At 47.9% G+C, this 23,800-nt stretch overlaps 2 protein-coding genes across 4 annotated transcripts in view; one reads left to right on the forward strand and one right to left on the reverse strand.

Moving 5' to 3' along the window:
- atp5f1d (ATP synthase F1 subunit delta) lies at nucleotides 1-15,195 on the reverse strand. The gene is made up of 5 exons (XM_070960395.1): nucleotides 12,633-15,195; nucleotides 11,756-11,909; nucleotides 11,133-11,221; nucleotides 319-448; nucleotides 1-124 (listed from the first exon to the last, which is right to left on the reverse strand). The coding sequence occupies exons 1-4, from the start codon at nucleotides 12,744-12,746 to the stop codon at nucleotides 326-328; spliced, it is 480 nt and encodes a 159-aa protein (XP_070816496.1). The 5' UTR covers nucleotides 12,747-15,195; the 3' UTR covers nucleotides 1-124; nucleotides 319-325.
- cbarpb (CACN subunit beta associated regulatory protein b) overlaps nucleotides 13,443-23,800 on the forward strand; it is a 14,846-nt gene continuing 4,488 nt past the window's right edge. The window contains exons 1-10 of one of the 3 annotated variants that reach the window (XM_070960391.1): nucleotides 13,443-13,733; nucleotides 14,614-14,806; nucleotides 15,799-15,871; nucleotides 17,728-17,867; nucleotides 19,606-19,667; nucleotides 20,473-20,635; nucleotides 21,102-21,273; nucleotides 21,679-21,825; nucleotides 22,307-22,544; nucleotides 23,141-23,330. In XM_070960391.1, coding sequence (XP_070816492.1) covers nucleotides 15,824-15,871; nucleotides 17,728-17,867; nucleotides 19,606-19,667; nucleotides 20,473-20,635; nucleotides 21,102-21,273; nucleotides 21,679-21,825; nucleotides 22,307-22,544; nucleotides 23,141-23,330 — 1,160 coding nt within the window. In that variant the 5' untranslated portion in view covers nucleotides 13,443-13,733; nucleotides 14,614-14,806; nucleotides 15,799-15,823. Of the gene's footprint in view, nucleotides 13,734-14,613; nucleotides 14,807-14,938; nucleotides 15,057-15,798; nucleotides 15,872-17,727; nucleotides 17,868-19,605; nucleotides 19,668-20,472; nucleotides 20,636-21,101; nucleotides 21,274-21,678; nucleotides 21,826-22,306; nucleotides 22,545-23,140; nucleotides 23,331-23,800 lie in introns of those variants that run through there. The other 2 variants (XM_070960392.1, XM_070960394.1) reach the window with 2 other exon arrangements.

Here is a 23,800-nt window from a genome sequence, read left to right on the forward strand (position 1 = left end):
TAATTCCAAATAAATTTATTTTGAATTTTATCCACTGTACAAAGCAAGAATGGAATCTTCTGGACACTGACGTGACTGAGCTGGAAAGACCATTGAACTCCATCAAAGACACAGAAAAGATTACCTGGAGGGAGGAAAAAAGTCTCAGTTTGAGAACACAGTTCAAAACACAATGAAAATGCTCTCTAATGTCAATATTTTCATTTTCAATTATATTAACTGATAAATGGTTCTGCATCGCTGTCCTGTTGGATTAAACTAATTGGCAGGCCGTCTCTCTAGTAATCAGATCACAGTGCAGAGGCTGAGATCTCGTACCACAGGTCTACTCCAGAGCCTTGACGATGGCCTCGTTGGCCTCTATGCTGATCTGAACCGCTGCCCTCGCTGCCTCGTCAGACGCACCGGCCAATTCAGACTGGGCCTTCTCCAGGTTGGCCTTGGCAGCCTAGAAACAGACAGGAAAACGGAGCATGTCACAATAAGAAACAGAGCAAGAAAGCAAATGATAAAACCCACAATTCAGATTTTGTTTTGATGCGACATCAAACGCGCCCCAAAAGCTTCGTCAAGCTGATTAGCCTGTTGTTCAGAAAAATCACAGGACCAAGAACGAGGGCAGGAAGAGAGCCTGCAAAGCTTTACTCATCCTAAAAACCTTTTGAGGCCCACTGTGATTGTACGGTTTTATTAAACCAACTTGGTTAGTCTAATAACCCCCACCGCACGGGGTGCGTCTTGATTGGTGAAACAGTGTCATACTCAGCTCCGACAATCTCCGTCCTTTTCCACGTGTTTATTTTCTTCAACAGCAACTCCACACATGCTATGAAGTGGTATAAACATTGAACGTGCCGTAGGTAGCAGTAATAGGCTACAGAAGCAGGTAATCAACTGAAAACACAAATGTAAACAAAATCACTACATTAATGCCACGGATACATTATCCATTCCGTAATCATTACACACAAACATTTTTATATATGTGAACTCACCAGCTCGGCTTCACCGGTCAAAACGTGGCACAACAAGTTATAATATTAACCACCAACTGAACCAATAAACAGTGGACCGCCGTCGCTAGGGGGCGTCACAAACTCGGACCAGTAAAAACAGTTTTAACCACCTAACACGCTTGGGATAATGAGAAACCCATACACCTCCCACTTGGGCTACTTGTCTTTGACAAAGCAGGCCACAATACCTGTTAATACAACAGTAATATACAAAATACAACTTTTCAAGTTACAAACTACATAAACAACATTTTCAATGACACAATTTTGGTCAGAGTTCTATATCCAAGTGTCCACAGTTTCGGGTACTTAAGGGAGCCCGTGGAGTCCCCTACTGTTCCTCTACCGGTAGCAACACCACCAGTCTCCTGACGTCTCTGCGTAGAGTAATGGAAGGACACGACTCCTTGTCCTTCCTGGCTTGGGACAGGCTGATGGGGAGGCTATGGCAAACCCTCACCTTGACGTCTCGGACAACACCTTTGCCATCTGGGCACGTCTCCTCAACGCGACCCAGCCTGAATTGACCTCGGAGGGCGTTCTGGTCTGCAACCCACACTAGGTCTCCAACGGAGACATTCCGGGCTGGGGTGTGCCACTTTTGCCGAACATACAGGTGAGGCCCTGCCAACTGGCTCCAGCGTCTCCAAAACTTGTCCACCTCCACCTGGACTGCTCGTAGACGACTGAAAGGGTAGGTAGGGAATTCAAAACCCTGGGTGTCACCTCTTGGCCCCGCCCGACCCAGCAGCAATGAGTTCGGTGTCACAACGTCCACTGTTTCCTCCTGGACCTGAGCCTTGGCACCGATCGGCCTCTCATTGGAAAGGTTGGCAGCTAGGTAGAGGAGGGTTTGAAACTCTAGGGTGGTCAAATCACCTTCCTCACCAACACTGGACAACGACCTCTTCAACACGCGGACCGCTGCCTCCGCAGCCCCATTACGATGTGGTGAGTCTGCAGGACTGAACTCCCACACCCAGTCAGTCCCAGCCACAACTGCTCTCCTTTGGACCTCCTGCTTGTCAATACCTGCCAGGAAGCTGTAGAGATCTTCTAGTGCAGGTCTGGCCCCCACGAAGTTGGTACCCTGATCAGACCAGAGTTTTCTGGGATGACCTCTTAGGGCGGTGAACCGCTGATACGTTTTGAGAAAGCCTTCAGTTGATAGGTCTTCGACCAAATCCGCATGGATCGCTCTTGAGACCATGCAACTAAAGACCACGCCCCAGACCTTCTTCTTCGCACGCCGTCTCACAGCGTCCCTGACTGTGTATGGACCAAACAAGTCGAGTGTTGTGTACTCGAAAGGGGCTGCTGGTTCGGTGCGTACAGAAGGAAGATCGCCCATTACTTGAGAGCATAACTTGGCTTTGTTCTTCCGACAATGCACGCATGAGTCAATGACTCTGCGAGCAACTCTCGGGCCTTGCACCACCCAGGCTCTCTTCCTCATCCGGAGAAGGGTGCCGGCTATGCCTTCATGGTTGGCACGGTGGGCTTCCTCAGCAAGAAGGGTGCTGATCTGCTCCTTGTAAGGGATCAGCGGGACCCCTGGCCTCCCCTTCTCAACGGACTGAATCCGGCCGTGGCACAACAGGAGGCCTGTCGAACTGTCCTTGTTTACCACCAGACGATTAAGTGTCATAGTGGGGAAAGTCGCGCCTGTCTGGGCAGCGAGACACAAGTCCTGGAAAGCCGCCTCTCGCTCCTGGACTGTGAGTACTGCCTCCCACTGTTCTCGCTCACTGGCTCGATCCCTGCACAGTAACCAGAAGTGCACGGCTCTGCGGATGTAACCTACAGCCCCACAGAGTTTGGTTAACGTTGCAAACCTCAAAAGGTCTAACTGACTTACAAGAGCCAACCCCCAAAACCTCTTTGTACGGCAGACACCTGAAGTTACTGAAGAAGGCCCTGTAGCAGCACCTGGCACGGACCTGACTGAAGGAGGCCACGTGGTCGCTTCATCCCCGACCACAGCGTTGACACCATTAGGATCATCTGGTGCAGACAATTTCTTAGCCTTGGCCCTTGTGGTGATGGCAGTGAAAGCCTTTCTTTGGAGTTTACTCACAACCTCTCTGGAACAAGAGGCTACCTCCGCTGCAGACTTCATCGGCCACTCCCCCACCACTCTGGACAGAAACTCGGGACCTCTCTGCCACAGGGAGTCATCATCAAGTTGATTGGGGGAACACCCTCTCGTGACCAGGTCAGCCACATTGTACTGACCGGGGACCCACCACCAATCTGTCACAGGTCCGGCCTTCTGTATTTCACCAATGCGATTAGCAAAGAAAGTCTGGAACCCATAACTTTCCCGCTGGATGGCACCTAGCACAGTTTGGCTATCGACAAAGTGGTACCACCTCACCACTTCCAGCCGCCCATGCTTCTGTATGTACCCCTTCAGACGGGTGGCAAAGACGGCTCCGCAGATCTCCGCTTTAACTGCATCACCCTTCTGATCCAACGGCGTGAGTTTAGCCTTTGACTCCACGAGCCGGGTCACAACGCCTCCTGAAGTCTCCCAGCGCAGGTAGAGGACCGCCCCATAAGAGTCACAGCTCCCATCGGAGAACGTTATCCCCCAGGGTTTACCCAGCCAGCCGGTAGGGGTAACACTCCTGGGGAAAGCGATGGTACTCAGCTGAGCATATTCTTTAAAGAGCTCAATCGCCTTCCCGCGCAGCTCACTGGACAGTGGCTTGTCCCATGTATCTTTGGTCAATGTCCCAGCCTCTTGAAAGGCCCTTCTGACGAGGATGACGCCTTTTTGTTTCAGGGGCGTCGCCAGACCAAGGGGGTCATAAAGCCCAGCTACCTGGCTCAGTAACATCCGCCGGGTAAGAGGATCGGGCGTCTTTTCCTCTATGTCCTCCACGGTGAGGTTGAGTTCCGTGCGCATCTTTTTCTTTCTAGTGGAGAAATTGACGGCCACCATAAGGAACAATTTGTCCTCCCCCACGTGGTAACCCACTCCAAGGGCCTTATTGTCCTCGTCCCGCAACTGATTGGGCAACACAATGGTCTCTGGTTTGGTGGGAATACCACCTTGAGTCCCACTTTGGCCAGATCGCACCCATGGCTTGAGGTGAAACCCCCCGGTGGCAAGGATGGCCTCAACCCCCTCAAGGATCTCCGTCAGTCTTTGGGGGTCATTGTGGGACACCAGAATGTCATCTACATAGGCATTGTCCACAATGACATGTCTTTCTTCCACTTTGTCGGTGAACTGTGGCAGGTAGGCTGTCTCTCGCATTGCCACCTGAGCGATACAGCCAGCTGGTTTATCACCCATGTTCACCCGTACCACGGCGTAGTCCTCAATGTCATCGGCTGGTGAGTCTCTCCACAGGAAACGATGGACATGCACTTCCTGATCCTCCAACCACACCGAGTTATACATTTTGGACACGTCGCCAATCGCCGCATGCTCCCCCTCACGGAAACGGAGCAGAACCGCCCGGATGGGGTTCAAGACGTCTGGGCCCTTCAACAGGATGCCATTAAGACTAACGCCCTTGAATTCCCGGCTGCTGTCCCAGACCAGTCTCACCGGGGTAGAGACAGAGTGCGGGTTGGGTGCTGTCAGGTGGTTCACCCACCACACAGCTCCATTCCAATTGTCCATCACAGCCTTGGAAAGCTTGACTGCGGCCCCCCTGGCTACCATGTCGTGCACCTGCCTCGCATAAGCTTCCTTCCATTTCGGATCCCTCTCAAGGCGCCCCTCCGATTTCAGGAATGCCACCTTGACAGCTTCGCGGTTGTTAGGCAGGGTAGAAGGGTTCTCCTTCCAGGGATAACTGGCGTCCCAGTGGGGCTTGTCGCTGTGGTGGTCGCTCAACTTGAAGGTCAGTCCTCTTCTGATGATCTCTAACTCTCTCTCATCAGCGAGTGACATCTCCTTCCCCCCAGGGGCGCATTTCCCGCAACGACATCCGCCACACAACGGGTTGCAGGCGGCACCAATGCTGTCCCACTGCAGCCACTTGATGATCTCAGCATTGGATGCAGCCGTGGTTCCAACTTCCTTGCTGCTCTTTAGCTCAAGGCAGTAGTTGTGGAGAACCTCGATCTTCCTGGACTCTGCCCTCATGGAGCATGCTAAGTGGGTCGAAGAGCGGCGTGCAGTCACCTCAATGTCCTCAAAAAGGTCAGGGTGCACACCACTGACGGTCTTTCCGAGCGGACCGTCCCACAGCACCAGGTCGCCGCACCTCATCATCCGTTGGGGGGCAAGACGACCCTCCCGGGTACTGATGAGTAACTCGACTTTCTCTGGGCGGGTCAGCTCACCTGGCTTGACGGCACCTTGGAAGACCTCCTCCAGGCGCCTCGAGTCTACTGCATGGTCCACCCTGGCGATCTCCTTCAGCCCATAGCAGAGCAACTCATGGAGTCTCCATGTTCCCTTTTTCGTGGCTACTTTTATGCTCACACAGTATCTCTTTGTTTCTTCTTTTATCTCCATACCACCCACACCATACACCACCAGTGTGATTGGCTCCCCAATCAGCCCAAGCCTCTCTGCTGCTTGGTGGGTGATATAGTTAGTATCGGAGGCTAAATCGATTAGTGCGCCAACCCAGTCCCCCCTCTTGGTTGTGACCTCCACCAACATCATGAGGACTGGGTGTTCCTTTGGACCACGCTCTCCCACCAGATCTTTGCCAGCACATATTGTTGAAGACACTTTGTTCGTGCAGGCATTCCGAACAGCCTCCAGCTGCTCCGGGGTCAGACCTATCCTTGCAAACACAGCCTCTTGTTCTTCAGTCGGCCCGCGGGGTTCTCTCCTCTTCTCCCCCTTGGTGGTGTCCTTTTTGGCTGGTGATCTGAGGCACAGAAAAAAGTGGTGATCTGGAGGGGCGTCGCCTCTTTTACATTCGTCATTGCGACACAAAAAGTTGTTACTGCATTGACCATCTTTTCCATGGATATCCAAGCATTTGGGGCAGGCTTTGGTCCTATTTACTTGGGCTCTGCGCTCTGAGGGGCTGGACTTCTTAAATGTCTTACAGCGGTACAAACGTCCTGTATGCCCCTCTCCACCACACATACCACAAGGCTCTCGCGATAATTCTCCCCTCGCCTCGCTTGCCGTGGCCTTGGTGAATGAACGCCTCTCTTGCCTCCGGTCCCCCAGTCTTTCTTTCACCTTCTCACGGGAGCTCGTTTCACTGGCTCTAGCAGAGTTCGGTCGTCTGGCGATCTGTAACTGCTCCAGTTGCACCAGAACCGTCTTCTGATCTCTCAGGAACTGCCAGAGTTTGTCAAACCGGTTACGTGGGTTGACGTTACTGGTTGCATCGCACCGGTACAACAGCCACCTTTCTTTCAGACTGTCTGGCAGCTTACTTTCCAGTGACCGGATCACCAACTGGTTTTTTATGGCATCCTCACAACCTAGATCAATGAGGTCCAACAGCGCCCTTTCCACCGCTTGGATTAACTGTAATGCCTCCCTTGGTTGGTTGTTTCGCACGGCTGGTAGGTCCTGTAGCTCCAGTACAATGTCATCTGCTATTTGTGACATGTCCCCGTAACAGTCCTCCAGAACCCGGAAGACCTCGTCCGCGGTCCTGCAATGAGACAGCCTGTGTTCACGTTTCACTGTGTCGCTGATGCTATCCAGCAGGTGAAAGAGCCTACACTCAGGGGAGCCTGTAGGTTCAGCTAACGTCTGAAAGGTCCCCCAGTTACCTTTCCATCGCCAGTAGCTTCTTCTGTCCCCAGAGAACTTTGGCAGGCTTAGTGGTGCGAGCGCAATCCTGGGCCCGATTGAACCCTGTGAAATGGCAGACATGCTCCGTCCTGCTCCAACACTATCAGGTTGCACAGCGTGTGTTCCTCGCTGCTGCGGTGTGCTGGAGAAGCCGGGGCCGAAGGTTGGGCTCATGGACCACAGTGGAGGGTGTCGTGGCGGTACCACTTGGGGAGACCCCGACGGGGCGCCCGTGACTTGTGCCCCATCAGGACAGTCCACATTACCATCTGGTGCTCTGACAGTCACTGTAGTGGTTGGATTAGTGACCGGGACTGCGCCTACACTTTGCACACCATCATCGTGTGACACGCCACTGACCCCACCCCCAACTGAAGGTCCACTTGGTCTATCAGCGATGGTTGTTACTCCATTGTACGCACCGCCTTCGCCGTCGTCTCTGCCGTCAACATCTCCCTTTTCCTCTTCACCGCTTGCCAGGACATCAAAGCCGCCACGCGCTGAACCTGAGCCTTGGTGCATGTAGTTAGCCAGCACAACTATAGTCCCTGTTTTCTTCTCTTTGCAGTCTCTGAGGAAAGTCCGCATGATATTTACTTGCCTTCCTGGGACACAGCGCTCCCAGTCCCGCACAAACTCCTCCAGTGCTTCGACTCTGCTCTGCAGTGCTGTGTGCACCAGATCATATTGTTCACTGGTTATGTGCCCTGGCTGGAGTGCGTCAGCCCGATCAAATGCATCCTTAAGGCCAGCTATCAGGCTGCCATATTGACCTGATGCATAGCTGGACCACAATGTCTCTTTTATCTTCATTTCAGCATCCTGGTATTTTGTTCGGCAATCATGCAGTCTTTTCTTTACATCAGCTATATCCTTTTCAAATCCACTTTCATCTTCTTCTTCCATTGCAGCAATGTAATCAAAACTGCTATTACAGATCTCTTCATAGCTGCCTTTAAGTGCCCTCAGTTCTGTTCTGAGATCATGTTCACTTAAAAGGTCTATGTTAAAGTCAATGGCGTTTGCCCTCCTATTAAATACCCCTTGTGCATTGGAGCGCTTTTTCTTTAATTCTCCACAATCCGCCATGTCGCCCTTTTCTCGGCCCCTCTTTGTGGCACTCTTATGACGTACTTCCGGCCGTCGTACCTGGGCCAAGATGGCGACGATGTACTTCCGTTAGCTTAGCGGCTGGCTAGCACGCTGACGCCGGAAACTTCCGCGATCGGCTTATCCTACACCGTCGCGCTAAACAGTCACAATGACAGTCACTTACGCACAGTTACAGGCCACCCGATATCCTTCCCAAATGGTTTGATCCAAGCCCGCAGCTCCGCCGATCGGCCGGGAATCTCCGCCGGGTCCTGTTTCCACGCTAGCCTCCTGTAGCTTGCTGTTGTTGACACTGTCCGACCTCCGCTTCTCCGTCACGGGGCTGGCTTAGTGTTGATTACTGTACGGTTTTATTAAACCAACTTGGTTAGTCTAATAACCCCCACCGCACGGGGTGCGTCTTGATTGGTGAAACAGTGTCATACTCAGCTCCGACAATCTCCGTCCTTTTCCACGTGTTTATTTTCTTCAACAGCAACTCCACACATGCTATGAAGTGGTATAAACATTGAACGTGCCGTAGGTAGCAGTAATAGGCTACAGAAGCAGGTAATCAACTGAAAACACAAATGTAAACAAAATCACTACATTAATGCCACGGATACATTATCCATTCCGTAATCATTACACACAAACATTTTTATATATGTGAACTCACCAGCTCGGCTTCACCGGTCAAAACGTGGCACAACAAGTTATAATATTAACCACCAACTGAACCAATAAACAGTGGACCGCCGTCGCTAGGGGGCGTCACAAACTCGGACCAGTAAAAACAGTTTTAACCACCTAACACGCTTGGGATAATGAGAAACCCATACAGTGATGTAGATGTCTGAATAGCGAGACGGAGCAGCGAGTCAAAAGTGGGGAGTAAGACGTGATGAGAAAATCCCCACTGCCTCTTCGCTCTGAAAGCTCCATTTGTCACAGTAGTGATTAGACACGAGAAATGCCAAACATAGCTGGAAGTTAAAGGTCTCCCAGTAGGGATTTGACACATCTGCTATAACTCAACAGTGACTGACCTTTCCCTCCTTATTAACAGCATGGGCCCATGTGCATTTCCACTGCAGAGTGGAGGACAATGAGGAAAAAAATAACTCATTTACTGCTATGAAGTCAACTTGACAGTGACACTGGCACTGCCCAAGGTCAAAGACAGACACCTCCGCGGCAAGCGTGTAATAACGCAGCCTAGCATTAACAAGACTGACATTTAAACAAGGACTCAACGTTCAAGTCCGACTGCAACACTGATCCGATGGATAATCATCAGCTGGAAGGTGCTCATCAGCACTGAGGATCAAAATGGGGGGGGGGGGGGGGGGGGGGGTCCTAGCATGAGTTCAAAGAATAGTCTCTGCTGTCAAAGATCATGACACAAAACAGGCTGAGCGACCGGATATGGACAACCATCACACAAATCTCATTAAAATACAAAAAGATCCATAAAGGATTGACTGACTCACACTAGACTGACATTATGAAGATATAACTTGTCAACGCTGAGCAGTGTTTCCCCAGGGATGACTGCGGTTACAATTACAATATTAAAGCGCATTCGGACCTGAAGTCATATTTTACAAGACTTCCCACAGTTTATCTTATTTTATTTCAGTGATCCACGCAGAACCCCCCCCCCACATTATTTCCTTCTTCCTCAACAGTGGTGAAAATCACCAGTAGCAAATGTGCTGAGTCTTCACTAAAGCTACATTTTGATTGGTGTGTTCACTGCATGCCAAATTCCTCAGAGAACAAAAGGCCAAATTACCTCTTAAGTTACAATAGGACTGGTTGCTGACCAGCACCGTAGCATTTAAAAGTACATTTTCTGAAATGGAGGCTGATGCAGTGTCCACTTCCCACAAAATGCACCGCTGCATGACGTCACTTCCAGCAAACTTCTCTGAGCACGACAAGGGCCAAACAGCATCACTGATCTGTTTTGACCAAACGCTCTCTGGTCTCGCTCAGCCCCGCCCTCGGCTCTGACCGTAAATGACAGCAAAACGAGAAACAAGGGCGCGTCAGTTAGGAACATGAATATTATGTTTCTTTCTGCTTTGTGGCAAAGCGGAGGTCTCACTGTAGAAGCAACAAAAAAAACATGTAACGATGTGAGGTTATGTGTGAGTGTGACAAAACGAGGGACATTCAGAGCTGATATTTCCAAACTTCCCCTCTCTGCACAGTTTCTGACAGAAACCTACTTCACGTGTACTTCGAAGCGAATAGGTTGAGTAACATTCTGAACAGATTACGAACGAACCCCGCAGGTGTAAACATGACACACGCTCAACATCAAAGGAGAAACTCATCTTGTTGCTTGCCCACTTCCACAGTGAAATCAAAGTTCAGAGCTACTGGAATGGACCAAAGGAGATAAAGCATCCAACTGGGTTTCCCAAAAAAGCTTTCAAAATACCATATTTTTAAAGACACGCTGATAATCTTACTTGCAGAGTGAACACACAGTTCAGAAAACTTCTTGATAAATAACTACACAGGACTTGTTTGTGTTGTGATGTTCTGAATCTCCGTCCTCAAGTTCAAAGGGCTCATTAAATGCCACAAATATGGATCCCTCGCATTGATAGGTGCCTCGTTAAAATGTGTACTATTAGATCATCGTAACTCATTACACAGATTATAATAAGGAGATCGATATCTATATTAGCGTGTCAGCAAAAGCACGGTCGTTGAAAGCAATTATGATTAAATCTAATCAATTAATCCTGCATTAAACACCACTTTGGTCAAACAGTGCATGTTGACATTGTGTCAAGAAGGTGTTAATTCTTTGTGAGTTGCATTAATTTTACCATTGTTCATGTTCTTATATCCTCGCCTTCTTTTCTGTATTGATTTGAAACTGAACCACACAGCAGCGACTGGTGCTTTTTCATTGTGATCGTTTTGTTAATGGTGCAGCATGTAATTATAGTTACCTGCTTGGGATAACCCAAGCTATTCCCTCTAATGCTTAAACAATGCAAAAGACCACAAAGAATGTGGTTTGGGGGGTTATCCCAAGAAAATATGATGCTGTTTGACAAAAATTGTCCATTTCCACATACTTGAAGATAATTATCATACAATATTCATTAAAAAAACACAGTTTGTGGTTTGTCATATTACACTAAGCCATTAGGAAGAAAGACTCTGACAGATTCTCGCAGTATTTACGGCCATACTGCCCAACATCAGTGCAGATGCCGCTCCAGTACGTATGTGAGTGAAGGGAAGTTGACATTTCTACTCACAGCAACGTCCAGCTGGTCCAACGGAACAGCCTCCTCAGCCAACAGTTGCACAGAAGAATCAGCGTTGACTGTTACTGACCCACTGCTCACTGCGTGCACAAACACAAACACAAACACACACAGTAACTAAACATGCCAACATTCAGCCATGATCAGTGTGTTTTACAGCCAGCGGATTATATTTCCAGGACATTCTGCTGCTTCACTCTCAGGCCTGCTTCTGTTTCACAGTGAATTTTCACACCGAGGGTTTCTTGCATTTACATGAACAGCTGAAACATGACGCCTGGGTATGGGATCGACATTGACAGCCACAATCTGGGGGAGAAAACTGTTGCATAAGATGGACACCAGGTTCTCTACGCTTGAAATGATATCACTAATATCTTAAACAGTCAGAGCACATACCAATATTTGAACAGATGGAGATCTGGTTATCTTGGTTTACTTTTTAATACTCTGTAACAAAGACTTATTGGCTATTTTCTTTGCCAAAACAGATGTGCCACCTATTTGGTGGAATCAATACATACACTTAAGAATTCATCGTGTATTTGAACAGCAGGAAAATGACTTTGAGGCCCAAGGTCATTCACATCTGTTTTTGTGAAGCAAAATCTTACCAAAGTATTTAACAGAGGAGCCATCGTCACTGAAGACTGTGACAACACCGGGCCTGAGCACCTGCAGGGTGGGTACGTGGGCAGGAAGGATACCGAACGCACCAGTAAGCGTGGGCACATCGACCTGTTTCACACTGGCCTCCCTGAAAAACACCTGGAGAGAGGAGACAGGGGATGGAGATGCATTCACTGACTCACGGACTGCTCTGCAATGGTGACTGAAAATGAATGGAGATGCAGCATTTCTATAAAATATCGTCTGTCGCCGTTGTGTTTACGTTTTATCCTACAAGATGCATACGTTTGTGTTGTTACTATATATTGGTGCATCAAATACATCAGTTCTACAGCAGTGCGAGTTACACATGCACCACTGTGTGGAACAGAGGACTGAATTTATTAAAACTCGTCTATAGGGCGACTGACACGACCCTCAAGGTTAGCGAGCTCTGTGTTCAACACACTTGCTGAGCTTAGCGATGCTAACCTTATGCCAACAACATACATTTGACAGCATATCCTTAAAACTGTAATGTTACTGAACTGGAAAATAGCACTGCTTGAGTCGTACCGCCGCGCAAAGTAACGTTATACTTTGCCACACCGCTGCCCAAAGACAGTGGATGACAGCTAGGTTAGCAAGCTAAGCTAAACACTTTTCTGACCGTACAAGCTCGACCGCTACATCTGACCTGCATACGCTGTAAAGTGTGTAGCAATGGTAGCAAACACGTGTATCAGTACAAAACTGCTAAATAACCCCAGAGACAGACGTTTCTGCACACTGTGACAGTGCATTTCGACAAGAAATTAAGTTAGCCGTACAGCTAGCTGGGCCCGAGAAGCCTCGCCAATAACGTTAACGTTAGCTAACTACCTGTGTCGGGGAGGCGAAAGTGAAGGACATCTGCGGCCCGGCGGCGGCATCGGCGTAGGAGCGAGCTTGCCTCAGCACAGGGAGAGCACGGCGAAGAAATCTGGCTGCCATCATGTCTGAAAATCAGGTTTAATTCAAGTACAAGTGAATGACAGAGATCCTCAAGCCCTTGCGTGAAGGCAGTCGGTGTGCGCTTGGTAGGACAAGGACGTTGGTAACCTACCCACAAGGCTTTACGGCGGTGCAAAGGATGCAGGGTAGTGTAGTCCGGTACATGGACTGGTACGATTGAGGTTGATTATTGTGGATAAATTGTGTGTTTGGGCGGCCAAATATCGTGTGGTTTGAAATACAAGTAAGTATTATAACCTTTTGGTCATAGAAACAAAGCTTCACACACAGCAAGACGGTGTCTGTTTCAGCTACTGAGCCGGAAATGCCTTTCAGTTTTTGTTCATGCAGGCTTTACATGGGAATACGTATATGGAACATTTATGCAAAAGTATACCATACGACAAAACGTTTATTCACGTCTTATTTACCATTTTTTTGTGAACGATGCTACTGAGCATACACCACCATTAGATGGCGCCAAAATCATGTGTCATAGACTACAACAGATGGAGGCTCAGTGGTCTGGTCCGGGACCAAGTGTTTGTTGATCTTACACTGTGTGTACCACCTGTATGGCGTTAAAGACCCGCAGACAGACATGCTAACAGACTCCCGAGCCTGCACTGCTTCACCATTTCCACACACCCGCATATAACTAGTGTAAAATAAGTAAAGAGCAAAGCGAGGACGCCTCTCAGTGGCAAACACGTGTGAGAAGAGGGAAGTCTTCTATTTGACATCCATTGAGACTCTCCGGCTGTGTGTCTGACTGAGGCTAATTTTGAGAACGCCTTCAATCACTCGCCTTTACCTCACTCCTTGCGTCACGTGGTGCGCCTCTCACTGGGGTGGTGGGCGTGTCTTAAACAGTGGGGTTTCATTCATAAATACTTATAGCTTTAAAATCCACATTAAAGTGTTCACTGAAGAGTTTCGTGGTGCCGAACGTGCCCCTCCACCCCTGCATGGACCAGGCCAGTTGAGTAGGTGAGTGTTACCCTCGCTGCATGCCCGCTCGTCCGCTTGCGCAGCCAATTGAAATCGTGAGCTACCTTCTCCGCCGGGCTGATGGAAATCATAGGCGCCTGTGAAATAGCAAGATGGCATATTTATTAACGTCGGAACGTGGCTGGTTTTCGTCCATTTTTAAACTTAACTACCGGCTGCATTTCATCACGTAATGCGATGCGATTTTGTTGTCTTGCGAGAGATTTTAGCAGCTCCGCGAGGGAAACAGCTGCCGGAGCCAGAGACGATCGAAACTCATTATTTTGATCCGGGGAAATAATTTTGCACTACCGAGCAATAACAAACGGGATGCTTTCTTTGGTGCAGCTGTTTCTCATGTTAAACAGGTCACTAAAAGTAACCATTGCAGTTGTTTTATTCTGGGCAGGTAATGTGGTAATTATGGGCCGAAATATAAGACTCATCCAGGCTAAAACGAAACCAGTAATGCAGCTGGTATAGACCGAAATTTTGTTAAGCATGACGGGATATGCAATCCCCAGGACACCCATGCCATCATCCGCTCAGACAGCCTGCAAATAGAGAAATTTTCAGGGTTTGCAGCACCACAGAAGTGAGCAATTCTCCATAAAGTAGCAGGCTAAACGGATTTTTATAGGTGACTTTAGAAACATGTTGTTTCTCCTTAAAACTGTATTATTGCATTATCCGATGAGGTGTTAATTAATGTTGCAAGAATTCCTCCACGATCACGTTCTGGTGTTTGGTGTGCAAAAACAGCTCAGAAATACACTTTTGATAAATAAATCGGTGCATTTGTTGAACGCGTCTATAATCCCAAACTTCTCCACCGCAGCTGAATAATTAACCAGTCCTTCTGCTGTGCGTTTGTTGTCAGCCATGCAGCACTGCCGCCCTGTTGCTCCGAGGCCAGTGGGCCAACCCTGAGGGGGAACACCGCTGCTCGGGCTGAGGTGGCTGAGGATGCAGCAAGGGAGCTGAGGAGGAGACTCCTGAGCCACAGCCTGACACACACACGCCGCGCACACACACATCCGAGAGCTCGCTGCTGCGCACTGCCCTCCATCAGGGTAAGACACTGGGCTGGCAGAAAGCAGGATGTGGTACGGTGCTGCGAAAAAGGAAAGCGTTCTGGTCACAGGCTGAAGTTTGTTTCCCGTAACAGTTTTCGTGCCTGGACGGTAGGTGCAGGGAGTTAGACAGGCTGGCGGCTCGGAGCTCAGCAGCAGCTTACAGGTTGTGGTGCTGAAGTTGAGTGCTGCAGTGACTGGCAGGCGAGCAGCGAGTGCTGCTGCTGGTATGCTGCTTCTACCCTGCTGGGTGAGTAGATCTATCCAGGGAGAGAAAGTGCGTGCGTGTGCGTGGGCGTTTGGTGCAGCAGGAGCAGTATTAATGGCTATGATCTGTAAGAGCAAACGCATAGCAGCGGCGGTAGTGGAACTCAGCTGCTGGAGTCAGTGCGTAGCAAGAGCTGGTGCTTCTTCTTCTGTGTGTGTGTGTGTGTGTGTGTGTGTGTGTGTGTGTGTGTGTGTGTGTGTGTGTGTGTGTGTGTGTGTGTGTGTGGGAGGTGGATCGAGAGTCTTCAGGCCGATATGGAATTATGGGTGATGATTTTTACGGCCGAGATGCTAGCAATTGCATCTTCTGTAGGATTGGACGCATGCGTACAAGCACGTGCGCGCGCGCACGCACACTCACTCACACTGGTCTCAGCTTAGTCTTGCAGTCATTTAAGGCTGTTTGAGATGCAACAAGATCTTTCTGCTACAACGTGCATCTTCCATCACATCAGACATCAGTAATGAACAACAGTACAACCTTTATTATAATTCAGAGAAGTTTTCTTATATGTTTACACAAGTATGGATCAAGTAACTCATTTAAAATGGAGTACATTCGGTGGTTGACTTTGCATTTTGATGAACCTCTCCAGTAACAGTCATTTCCTCTCTCTCTGTGTGTGTGTGTGTGTGTGTGTGTGTGTGTGTGTGTGTGTGTGTGTGTGTGTGTGTGTGTGTGTGTGTGTGTGTGTGTGTGTGTGTGTTCATGTGTTGTGTCTCAGGGGGACTCTCTAGTTGGCCTGGACCATGAGCAATGAGTCTACCGTCTGGAACATCCTACCAGAAAACTCCACAGTAAGTCTGTCTTTCGCCACTGGCTTATTCTCAGACTTCCTGTGTGTGTGTCCGTGTGTGTGTATGCACACGTGTGTTTCCACCAGAACCATACTTTCCCTCATATTCTCTTCTGGCCGATTGACTGGCTAATAGAGAACATCCTGACCTGGACCTGAAATAATTAAATCTCTGATCTAATCTCAGCTTTAATTTCCCCTCGCAGGGAAATTACAACGTGACGTCAGAGCGTAACGCTCATTAACACTTGCTGTCCGTTCTGCCTCCCCCAGGGTAGAGTTCAGCTTAACACGCCACCTAGAAGATCATCATTTGTTCTGAAAAACAAGGCCTGCTGTTGTTCTCTGCTCGCCCACTCATGTTGCCATCCATCATTTTGTTTGAATCATATCAGTCCCTGTCAGTAGCCTACATGAGCATGAAGAAACGTGCTGGGGAAACACATTTTTGCTATTAAATGACACAAATAAGCAAAAATCTACGCATCTTGAGGTGGAAAAAAACACTATGAAAAATCTGAAATAAATCTAGAAAACAGGCCATTTAATAATAAAGTAATCTAAGCTGGATAAACAAAAATAAATTTGTAAATGAAAACATAAATCCTGCTAAATGTGATTAAAAATCATGTCTGTGATGGCAGCAGGGAATTCAATTATTCAAGTAGTATTTCTTCGTTGCTTTCTCAAGTGATAAGACCATTTCATTTCTTTTTTAGCGATTTCCTTATAAATCAAGTTTGGTTTTCCACAGTAGAATGGGATCCCAAGCTAACAGCTAGCTGACAACACCAAACTTCTATTTGTTTAAAGGAATAATTGTGGACTCAAAGTGATGAAGATGTAGAGATTAATGCACAATGCAACATACAGAATGATATCAACAATAATAATGCACTTAGTAGTGGGTTATACGTGTGCAACAACAGACAGACGGCAGCTTTATTGTCATGAATAACTTTCCATCTGCTTTTTGTGCAAGCTTATATGATGGACTAAATAAAGTTCTCCCAATCAATGAAGAGGGAGAGATTTGAAGATGTCTTGTCCCCCTCTGGTGAAAAGTGTTTATCCTTACAAAACAAACTTGTCCTTTAGACAAGTTACTTGTCTAAAGGACTTGAGGCACTGTGGGGTCTGTACCGGGGCTCCTCGTGTGGTTCATTATCTCAGCTGCAGGCCTGCCTGTGAGAGCTTTCCCATAGCTAAGGTACACTGCAGACAGGTTAATAGCCCTGGCATTTATTGATTAATTGTACTGTTGCATTTATAGATTCACTTTATTTAGGCCAACCAGCCAGTGGGGATAAATCAATCGTGTAAGCTGCTTGGTGTTACAAGGAAGGTAAGACAGCTGCACAGTAAGGAAGTCAAATCTGGGCTGCAGCTGATGTGTCAGACAGCATTTTTTATTACAGAAACGTGACTTCTGGATCTGAACTGAAATGCATCGGCCCATATTTCAGACAAATCTGAGGCTTGTCCAAAAGAAAAGTTTGACTTGGAGTGCAGAATAGACACGTTTCTACCCGTATCCCTCAGCTCAGATCAGCGAATAGCTTCAGTATGTCCATGTTTATGTGGGAAGCTTTTTGCTTTACTTGTTCTTTCCCTTTTAAAGTAGCACACTTAACATCCAAATTCAGCACAGGAAGACACCTACCTCTGCCCGTTATATCTGCTCTGCTTATCCTCACTGCCCACTCATAGATCTGACTGGTATTGAAGCACGATGGTACCAATAGTATCTATCTATCTATCTATCTATCTATCTATCTATCTATCTATCTATCTATCTATCTATCTATCTATCTATCTATCTATCTATCTATCTATCTATCTATCTATCTATCTTAGGAGATCCCATTTGAGGCCAAGGAGCAGCAAGATGGCTATGTGCTCCTCCTGGTGATCCTCTCCATCTTACTGGTAGGAACGCTGATCCTCATCTCCTTCTTCCTCATCGCCTGCCGTCGAGGAGGGAAATTCTGTGCCAGGTACGATGCAGAAATCCTGCATTAGCATTTTCAGCACTTTCACGAGACACCATAGGACGAGTATAAGCTCAAACTCCGGAAAGGCAGCAGCAGTTATCACCTGAAAGCAGCAGCTGTGGAATTTAATAACGAGAGCACTGCAATAAAAGATAACTTTATAATGTTCACGTTGTGTTGACGCAGTGCCAAGGTGGAGTCAACTCCATGGTGGTGTCGAGGGCGCAGAATGTGCCGCTGTTGTGTTGTTTTTCATTCCAATTTATTATGTCAAATAACAGGAATGGTGTCGCTGTTATTTGATCCCTCAGAACAGCCCATGATGCAGTTTTACACTGTCACACGAGAACTTTGCATCCTTGAAAATTTCCTCAAACTTATATCAACACCACTCCTACGCAGGTTCAACAGAAACCGACGGCCTTGCTTCACAGAGGCAGATTAAACTGCACATCCAGGTGCTGCTTTTATTGTGCTGCATGAAAGCACATGTGCACACGAGTACACACAGTTTGTTGACAGATGGAGACTGCTCTTCCCGAGCTCACGTGCAAATGCTGTTTAGAGACTGGCGGGTGCTTATGTTGAATGTGTGTACTTACATAACAGATAAAGCTCAGTGCAGTTGCAAATGAAGCTAACTGCGCCCAGTTTGCTCCAGCCAGTGAGTATGATTCCATTATCAGACTTGATTCATTTGCATTTATTCAGCAGTAACATGCCTCCTCTCCAGATGCTTTGTCCCTCTCTACAGCAGCACGCATCATCAAGTACACTTGAATATATGAGAGCGCACCAGCTAGATGCAGATAAACAGAGAGCGCAGAGGCTGAGCCGTGAAAAGGAGAGGCTTGCCGGGGGAGAGCAGAGGCGAATCGGGCAGGCTGGTACAAATGATGAGTGTAATGAGATTTCATAGCAGCCATCGGCTGTGATTAATCTCGCGTCTCAACCCAGCCCCGTGTGCACACGGAGAATACACACACGCGCGCACACACACACACAAATACACACGTACACTCACATAGCATGGGGAAGCGGGAGCCACAGAGGAAATGAAAGACAAGAAGAAGCACAGATCTGGGTGGACGGAGAAATCCCTCAAGTCACTTCACACACACACACACACACACACACACACAAGCACGCATGCAACTCATAGCTCTGCACAGAGATGAGATGGAATGAAATGACTGGGAATAGCATTCAGTTTCCTGTCTCTGCCTCATAAAGTAAATTTCGGGCATGGGATTTAAGACGCTCGTATGTAGGATCAGCGGCAGCTAAAGATGTTGAAACAGGAAAGTTTAAAGACAAAATATACAGAAAGAATAAAAAGTATGACCTTTATTGTGTATTTTTTCTGTGCTCTCAAAGATGAGTGGAAAGGTACAATCCAATAAAGCGCCATGCTTTATCAGTTCAAGAGGTCCCCTGGCCCTGAAGGTTATCAAGTTACTGGCAATGATTTAGGTCCCGCATTGATTATACAGGCAGGCAGCCATTTAGTAAACAGCATAGTGAGCAGTCAGTCCTATGGTCTCCTCATAGTTGTCTTATAGCTGGATTTTTAAACTGTGCATGTGTAGTTTAGCTCACGCTGAACGAAAAGGTCAAACAGCAACACGGCTGATCATAACGCCTTGTTCTCTGCTCACATCAGTAGGTTTCGACGGATGAAAGACAGACCTCAGGGGTAACCATGTCACAGCATTGATCTGAATGTTTCTTTGTGCCCCAGGGCCAGCGATGACCCCGAGAAAACCAACACCACCTACATGGAGGAGTCTCAGCCCACCCATGGTGAGAGAAATATGGTCAAAGAGGAAGAAAAGTAGAGAGGGAGGGGTATAAAGAGGCAGCTAAGTAAGAGAGGGAGGAGTACTGGAGACAGGCTGGGAAACGGAGGGCCTGGATTGATGGAAGCAGAGATATTTCATCACGTCAGCGCAAACGTGTAGTGTCTTTTCCATTAAAATATTGTAATCTCGACCCAATTAGTTTAAATAGCCGTGCAATTCGACATTTTAGGACCAGCGGATTTGCTCGCTCTCCAATGAAAATGATTTATTAAAAGGAAGCATCAGTTGGGCACCAAACTGCTGCTGTAAGGCTTTTTGTGTAGTTTTTCAGTCAGCAGTTTGCCATATTACCACACTCGTCCTCCACAAAGGTGTCCGTATCAGATGCTACACTTCAGTTACACAGTCGGTGTGCAGTACAGCACAGCAGCCATGGGTTGAGACACCTTTCAAAATTGATTTTGGGGGTTTTTTATACCTTTAGTACACAGTTGACAGTTGGAGGTTAACACAGGAGATGAGTAGACCAAGACCCCTTCACTTATATAAACATATTTTTAACAGCCATGCTAGCAGCTCTGTGGGGCTGTATTTAGGGACAGTGGTGCTTTGAGCGAAATGCTAACATAGCATGCTGACAGTGGCAATGCTAACGTGCTGATGTTCAGCAGGTATGATGTTGACCATGTTCACCATTCTAGATTTGCATGTTAGCTTGCTAACATCTGCTAACTGCCACTAAACACAGTAATCACAGTACATCCACCTGCCTCCGCCCTCTCTCTGCCTTCTTCTATCTCTGGTAGAAATCACCATCAGGGTGGATGAGTCAGAGTGCCTGTCAATGGCCAGCTCTCACGACCAAGAGACGGAGCGCTTCCTGTCCACGGGCACCACAGGCCGCCGTGTCTCTTTCAATGAGGCTGCGCTGTTCGACCACGGCAAGAAGACCCAGGAGAAGGGCCGCAGGTCAGGCAGCCAACACACACACAAATGGCCACATTTGCTAATCTCTGCGCTTTTTATTCAGTGTTCAGCTCCCAATGATGTCCACTAACTCCCAGCTTTTCTGCTTTCCAAGATCAAAGGATGTGCATATTTCACTGTGTCTGTGTCACTTCTCTGTTAGTTTAGGGTTAAGAATTAATTCTGAATGCATTATGTATGCTGTGGACACAAAGAGCTCTCACCCTTTCTCATTATTCCCCTGCCCTACTTTTCTCTTAAAGCCCCGAGCCTGATATGCAAATTCTTCAAAAGGAATTATTCGGCGGGGCTAAATGCAGAATCCAGAGTAGCTCTGACGGGTTTGAAGTCGGATATTTCCCTCGGCTCTTTGTCTCTTGTGCAAGCGTCATGATGTATGACTTACCAAGCAGCTTATGTCTCATCTTTTTATCTGGCTTTGCATGTAACTCTGCGCTGTTCACCCCAGGTACACTCTGACCGAGGGCGACTTTCACCACCTGAAGAACGCCCGGCTCACGCACCTCCACATCCCTCCCCCGGCCCTCAAGATAGTCACCATCCACGAGTGCGACTCGGCCGAGAACAGCATCACCATGACAACGCACCCTGCCGCCAAGTCAGCGCTTTCCATCTTCCAGGTGACAGCCTTTAACCTGCTGCTACTCCTGATGCATCATTAGTCTTGACCGGAGCCAATTAGAACATCAATCACTTGGGTCAGGGCAGGAAAATGTATCAAGCTAATGTACCCAAACACAGGAATCAGGGGTTTCTCCGCTCGCTCATTTCAACAGGCTCTGCACATTGATTTCCCATTTCGGCGCGGCCGTTCAGTCACTGCCGCTGCTCTGACAGCTGGACAGGGAATCTGAACTTGATTGTTATTCATAGATGTCACCTAAACATGAAAACTAGCTTTTAAAGAGGAGCTGCATTGCTTACCGTAGCTGCCGATAGATGACTACGGTCATACTGTATCTATCAGCAGAAAACGTGCGCATTTGACAGCTGATAGCATTTTTTGTGTGCGTGTCTGTCTTCAGCCGATGTTGTGCCCCCTACCACAAACAGCGTTGACCAGCCTGAGTGTCAATCCCAGCTGTGCCCTCCCTGGAGACGCTCTCAACTCTGTGGTGGACACCAGCTTCAGTGAGAACACGATTGCTCTCAGCACCAAAGAGCCAAGCTCTGTAAGTTACCTCCAGCTACCATGTAATAATAACAATGATGCCGATAATGATTATAATAAACTTCGCATATATAGAACTTTTCTGAACAAGGTTACAAAGTGCTTCCCAAAAAGGTGAAGTTAGATCAAACAAAAACTCCTACACATCAAAAAAACAGGGTAAAGTGCAAATACCTCTCCAGTCCTGTGTGTGCATGCAAATTAGCTGTAAGAGCTCAAGTTACGGAGGTTAATTATTGTAGAGTGATGAATTTGTTAAGATAGTCTCTGAGTACGCCAACCCTCTATTCAACCAGCCAGTCAACCAGTGAGTCATCCATGTGGACTGTAGAGGGTCACGGAGCCTGAGGCAGGACCAACAAGAGTGATGGTTGATGGGTAAACAAGGAAGCCTGTGTGGAACATCACTGTCAGAAGGGATTACGCACCCACCGCTAGTCTTGGCAGGTTTCCTTTCTGACCACGTTTGTCTCTCCTCTCAGATCGTGATGATGGCAGCGGGGCCCCGCGGCAGAGGCAGCAGTGTCAGCGTCGGAGAAGGGGCCGCGGTGGGGAGCGGTGCCCCTGCTGCTGGCGGTGGCGCAGGAAGCCAGGGGCCCGTGCTGCATTTCTTCACTAAACTGCGGCGCCACGCTAGTCTGGAGGGGGCCAGTCCTTACTTCAAGATCAAGAAATGGAAGCTGGACAGCAGCCAGAGAGCCTCGAGTCTGGACACCAGAGGTAATGGATCTTTGATGGTGTAAAGTGTGTTTCTCTGATATTATTTTTAGAAATAATCTGTGCCAATGCAGCGGGGAAGTACAACACTTCTTTATGGGTCTTTGTAAAAGTCAGATCTGTATACTGTTGGCAGTTTCTGTCTTAGGTATATATTAGGTACCTAATATAGGTATATATATTTACTTTGTTTATTTGTGTGTTAAGCATTTTTGGCAATATTCTCTCGTGGTAAACAGACAACGGTGAAGCAGGGGGCTCCAGCAACCAACTGTGAGATGCCTTTTGCCTGCTAAGAATCGGATATACACACAGACACACACACATACACGACAGATGGCCCAGTGACGTAAAGTTTGGTCGTTCCAAGTCAATTTGAGCCTCTGAGTAAATCCTCCCTGCCGATCCCCTTCGTATATACACTCCTTGCGCTTCCCGGGCTCAGGCCTTCTATCACACAGAGGGACCGGGAAAAGAGTACAAGATCCCCTCAACAGTTGATGGAAGCTTTCTCCTGAGCTACGTGTCACTTCACTCCTGTCCGCCGTCACGCAACTCATACAACTCACTGCTCTGTCCCCATGTTTGGTGTCACCCAGGCTCGCCAAAGAGGAGACAGTTCCAGCGGCAGCGAGCCGCCAGCGAGAGCATGGACCAGGATGACAACGACGCGCACCACATAGACCTCATCCAGTACATTGCCCGCACCCAGGACGTCACCTACCGTCCCAGCCAGCCCACTACACGCCTCCTCTCACCTCCCTCCACACCACCCCCCTCCCTCGGCAGGTATCTTTAATTCCCTTGCCATTCATCCTGTTCACTGCTTTGCTGCCTTGCACTCATTTCTTTACTGTAGTGACAGAGCATATGGTAACGATATACAGTAGGATACGGCTCTAAGTCCCAATTCTTCACCACTTTGCCTCAACATGTGATTTCTAAACTGTGCGCCATTGCAAAAGAACCCAAAGTGATTGTCAGATGATCAAGGATGCAAGCTAGCCACAAGGGAAATGTCAGTGTCAATAATATTGAACTAGTCTTTGAAAAATATAGGAAATTATGTTTGACGACTGTCCTGGTGTCTTTTTTTAGACTAAATGTTTTGCTCAGGCATTTAATTAGATTAAAACACACCATGCCGTGTAATTGCAAATGCTATTTAACCACAGCCCGATTTGTATGTGATGAGATCCCTGTAAACAAGAGTTCTTTGAAAACCAATTTCATGATTTGAAGCCAGATGCTGGGGATTA

This window comes from Chaetodon trifascialis, chromosome 4, assembly GCF_039877785.1.
Source record: "Chaetodon trifascialis isolate fChaTrf1 chromosome 4, fChaTrf1.hap1, whole genome shotgun sequence".
NCBI lineage: Eukaryota > Metazoa > Chordata > Actinopteri > Chaetodontiformes > Chaetodontidae > Chaetodon > Chaetodon trifascialis.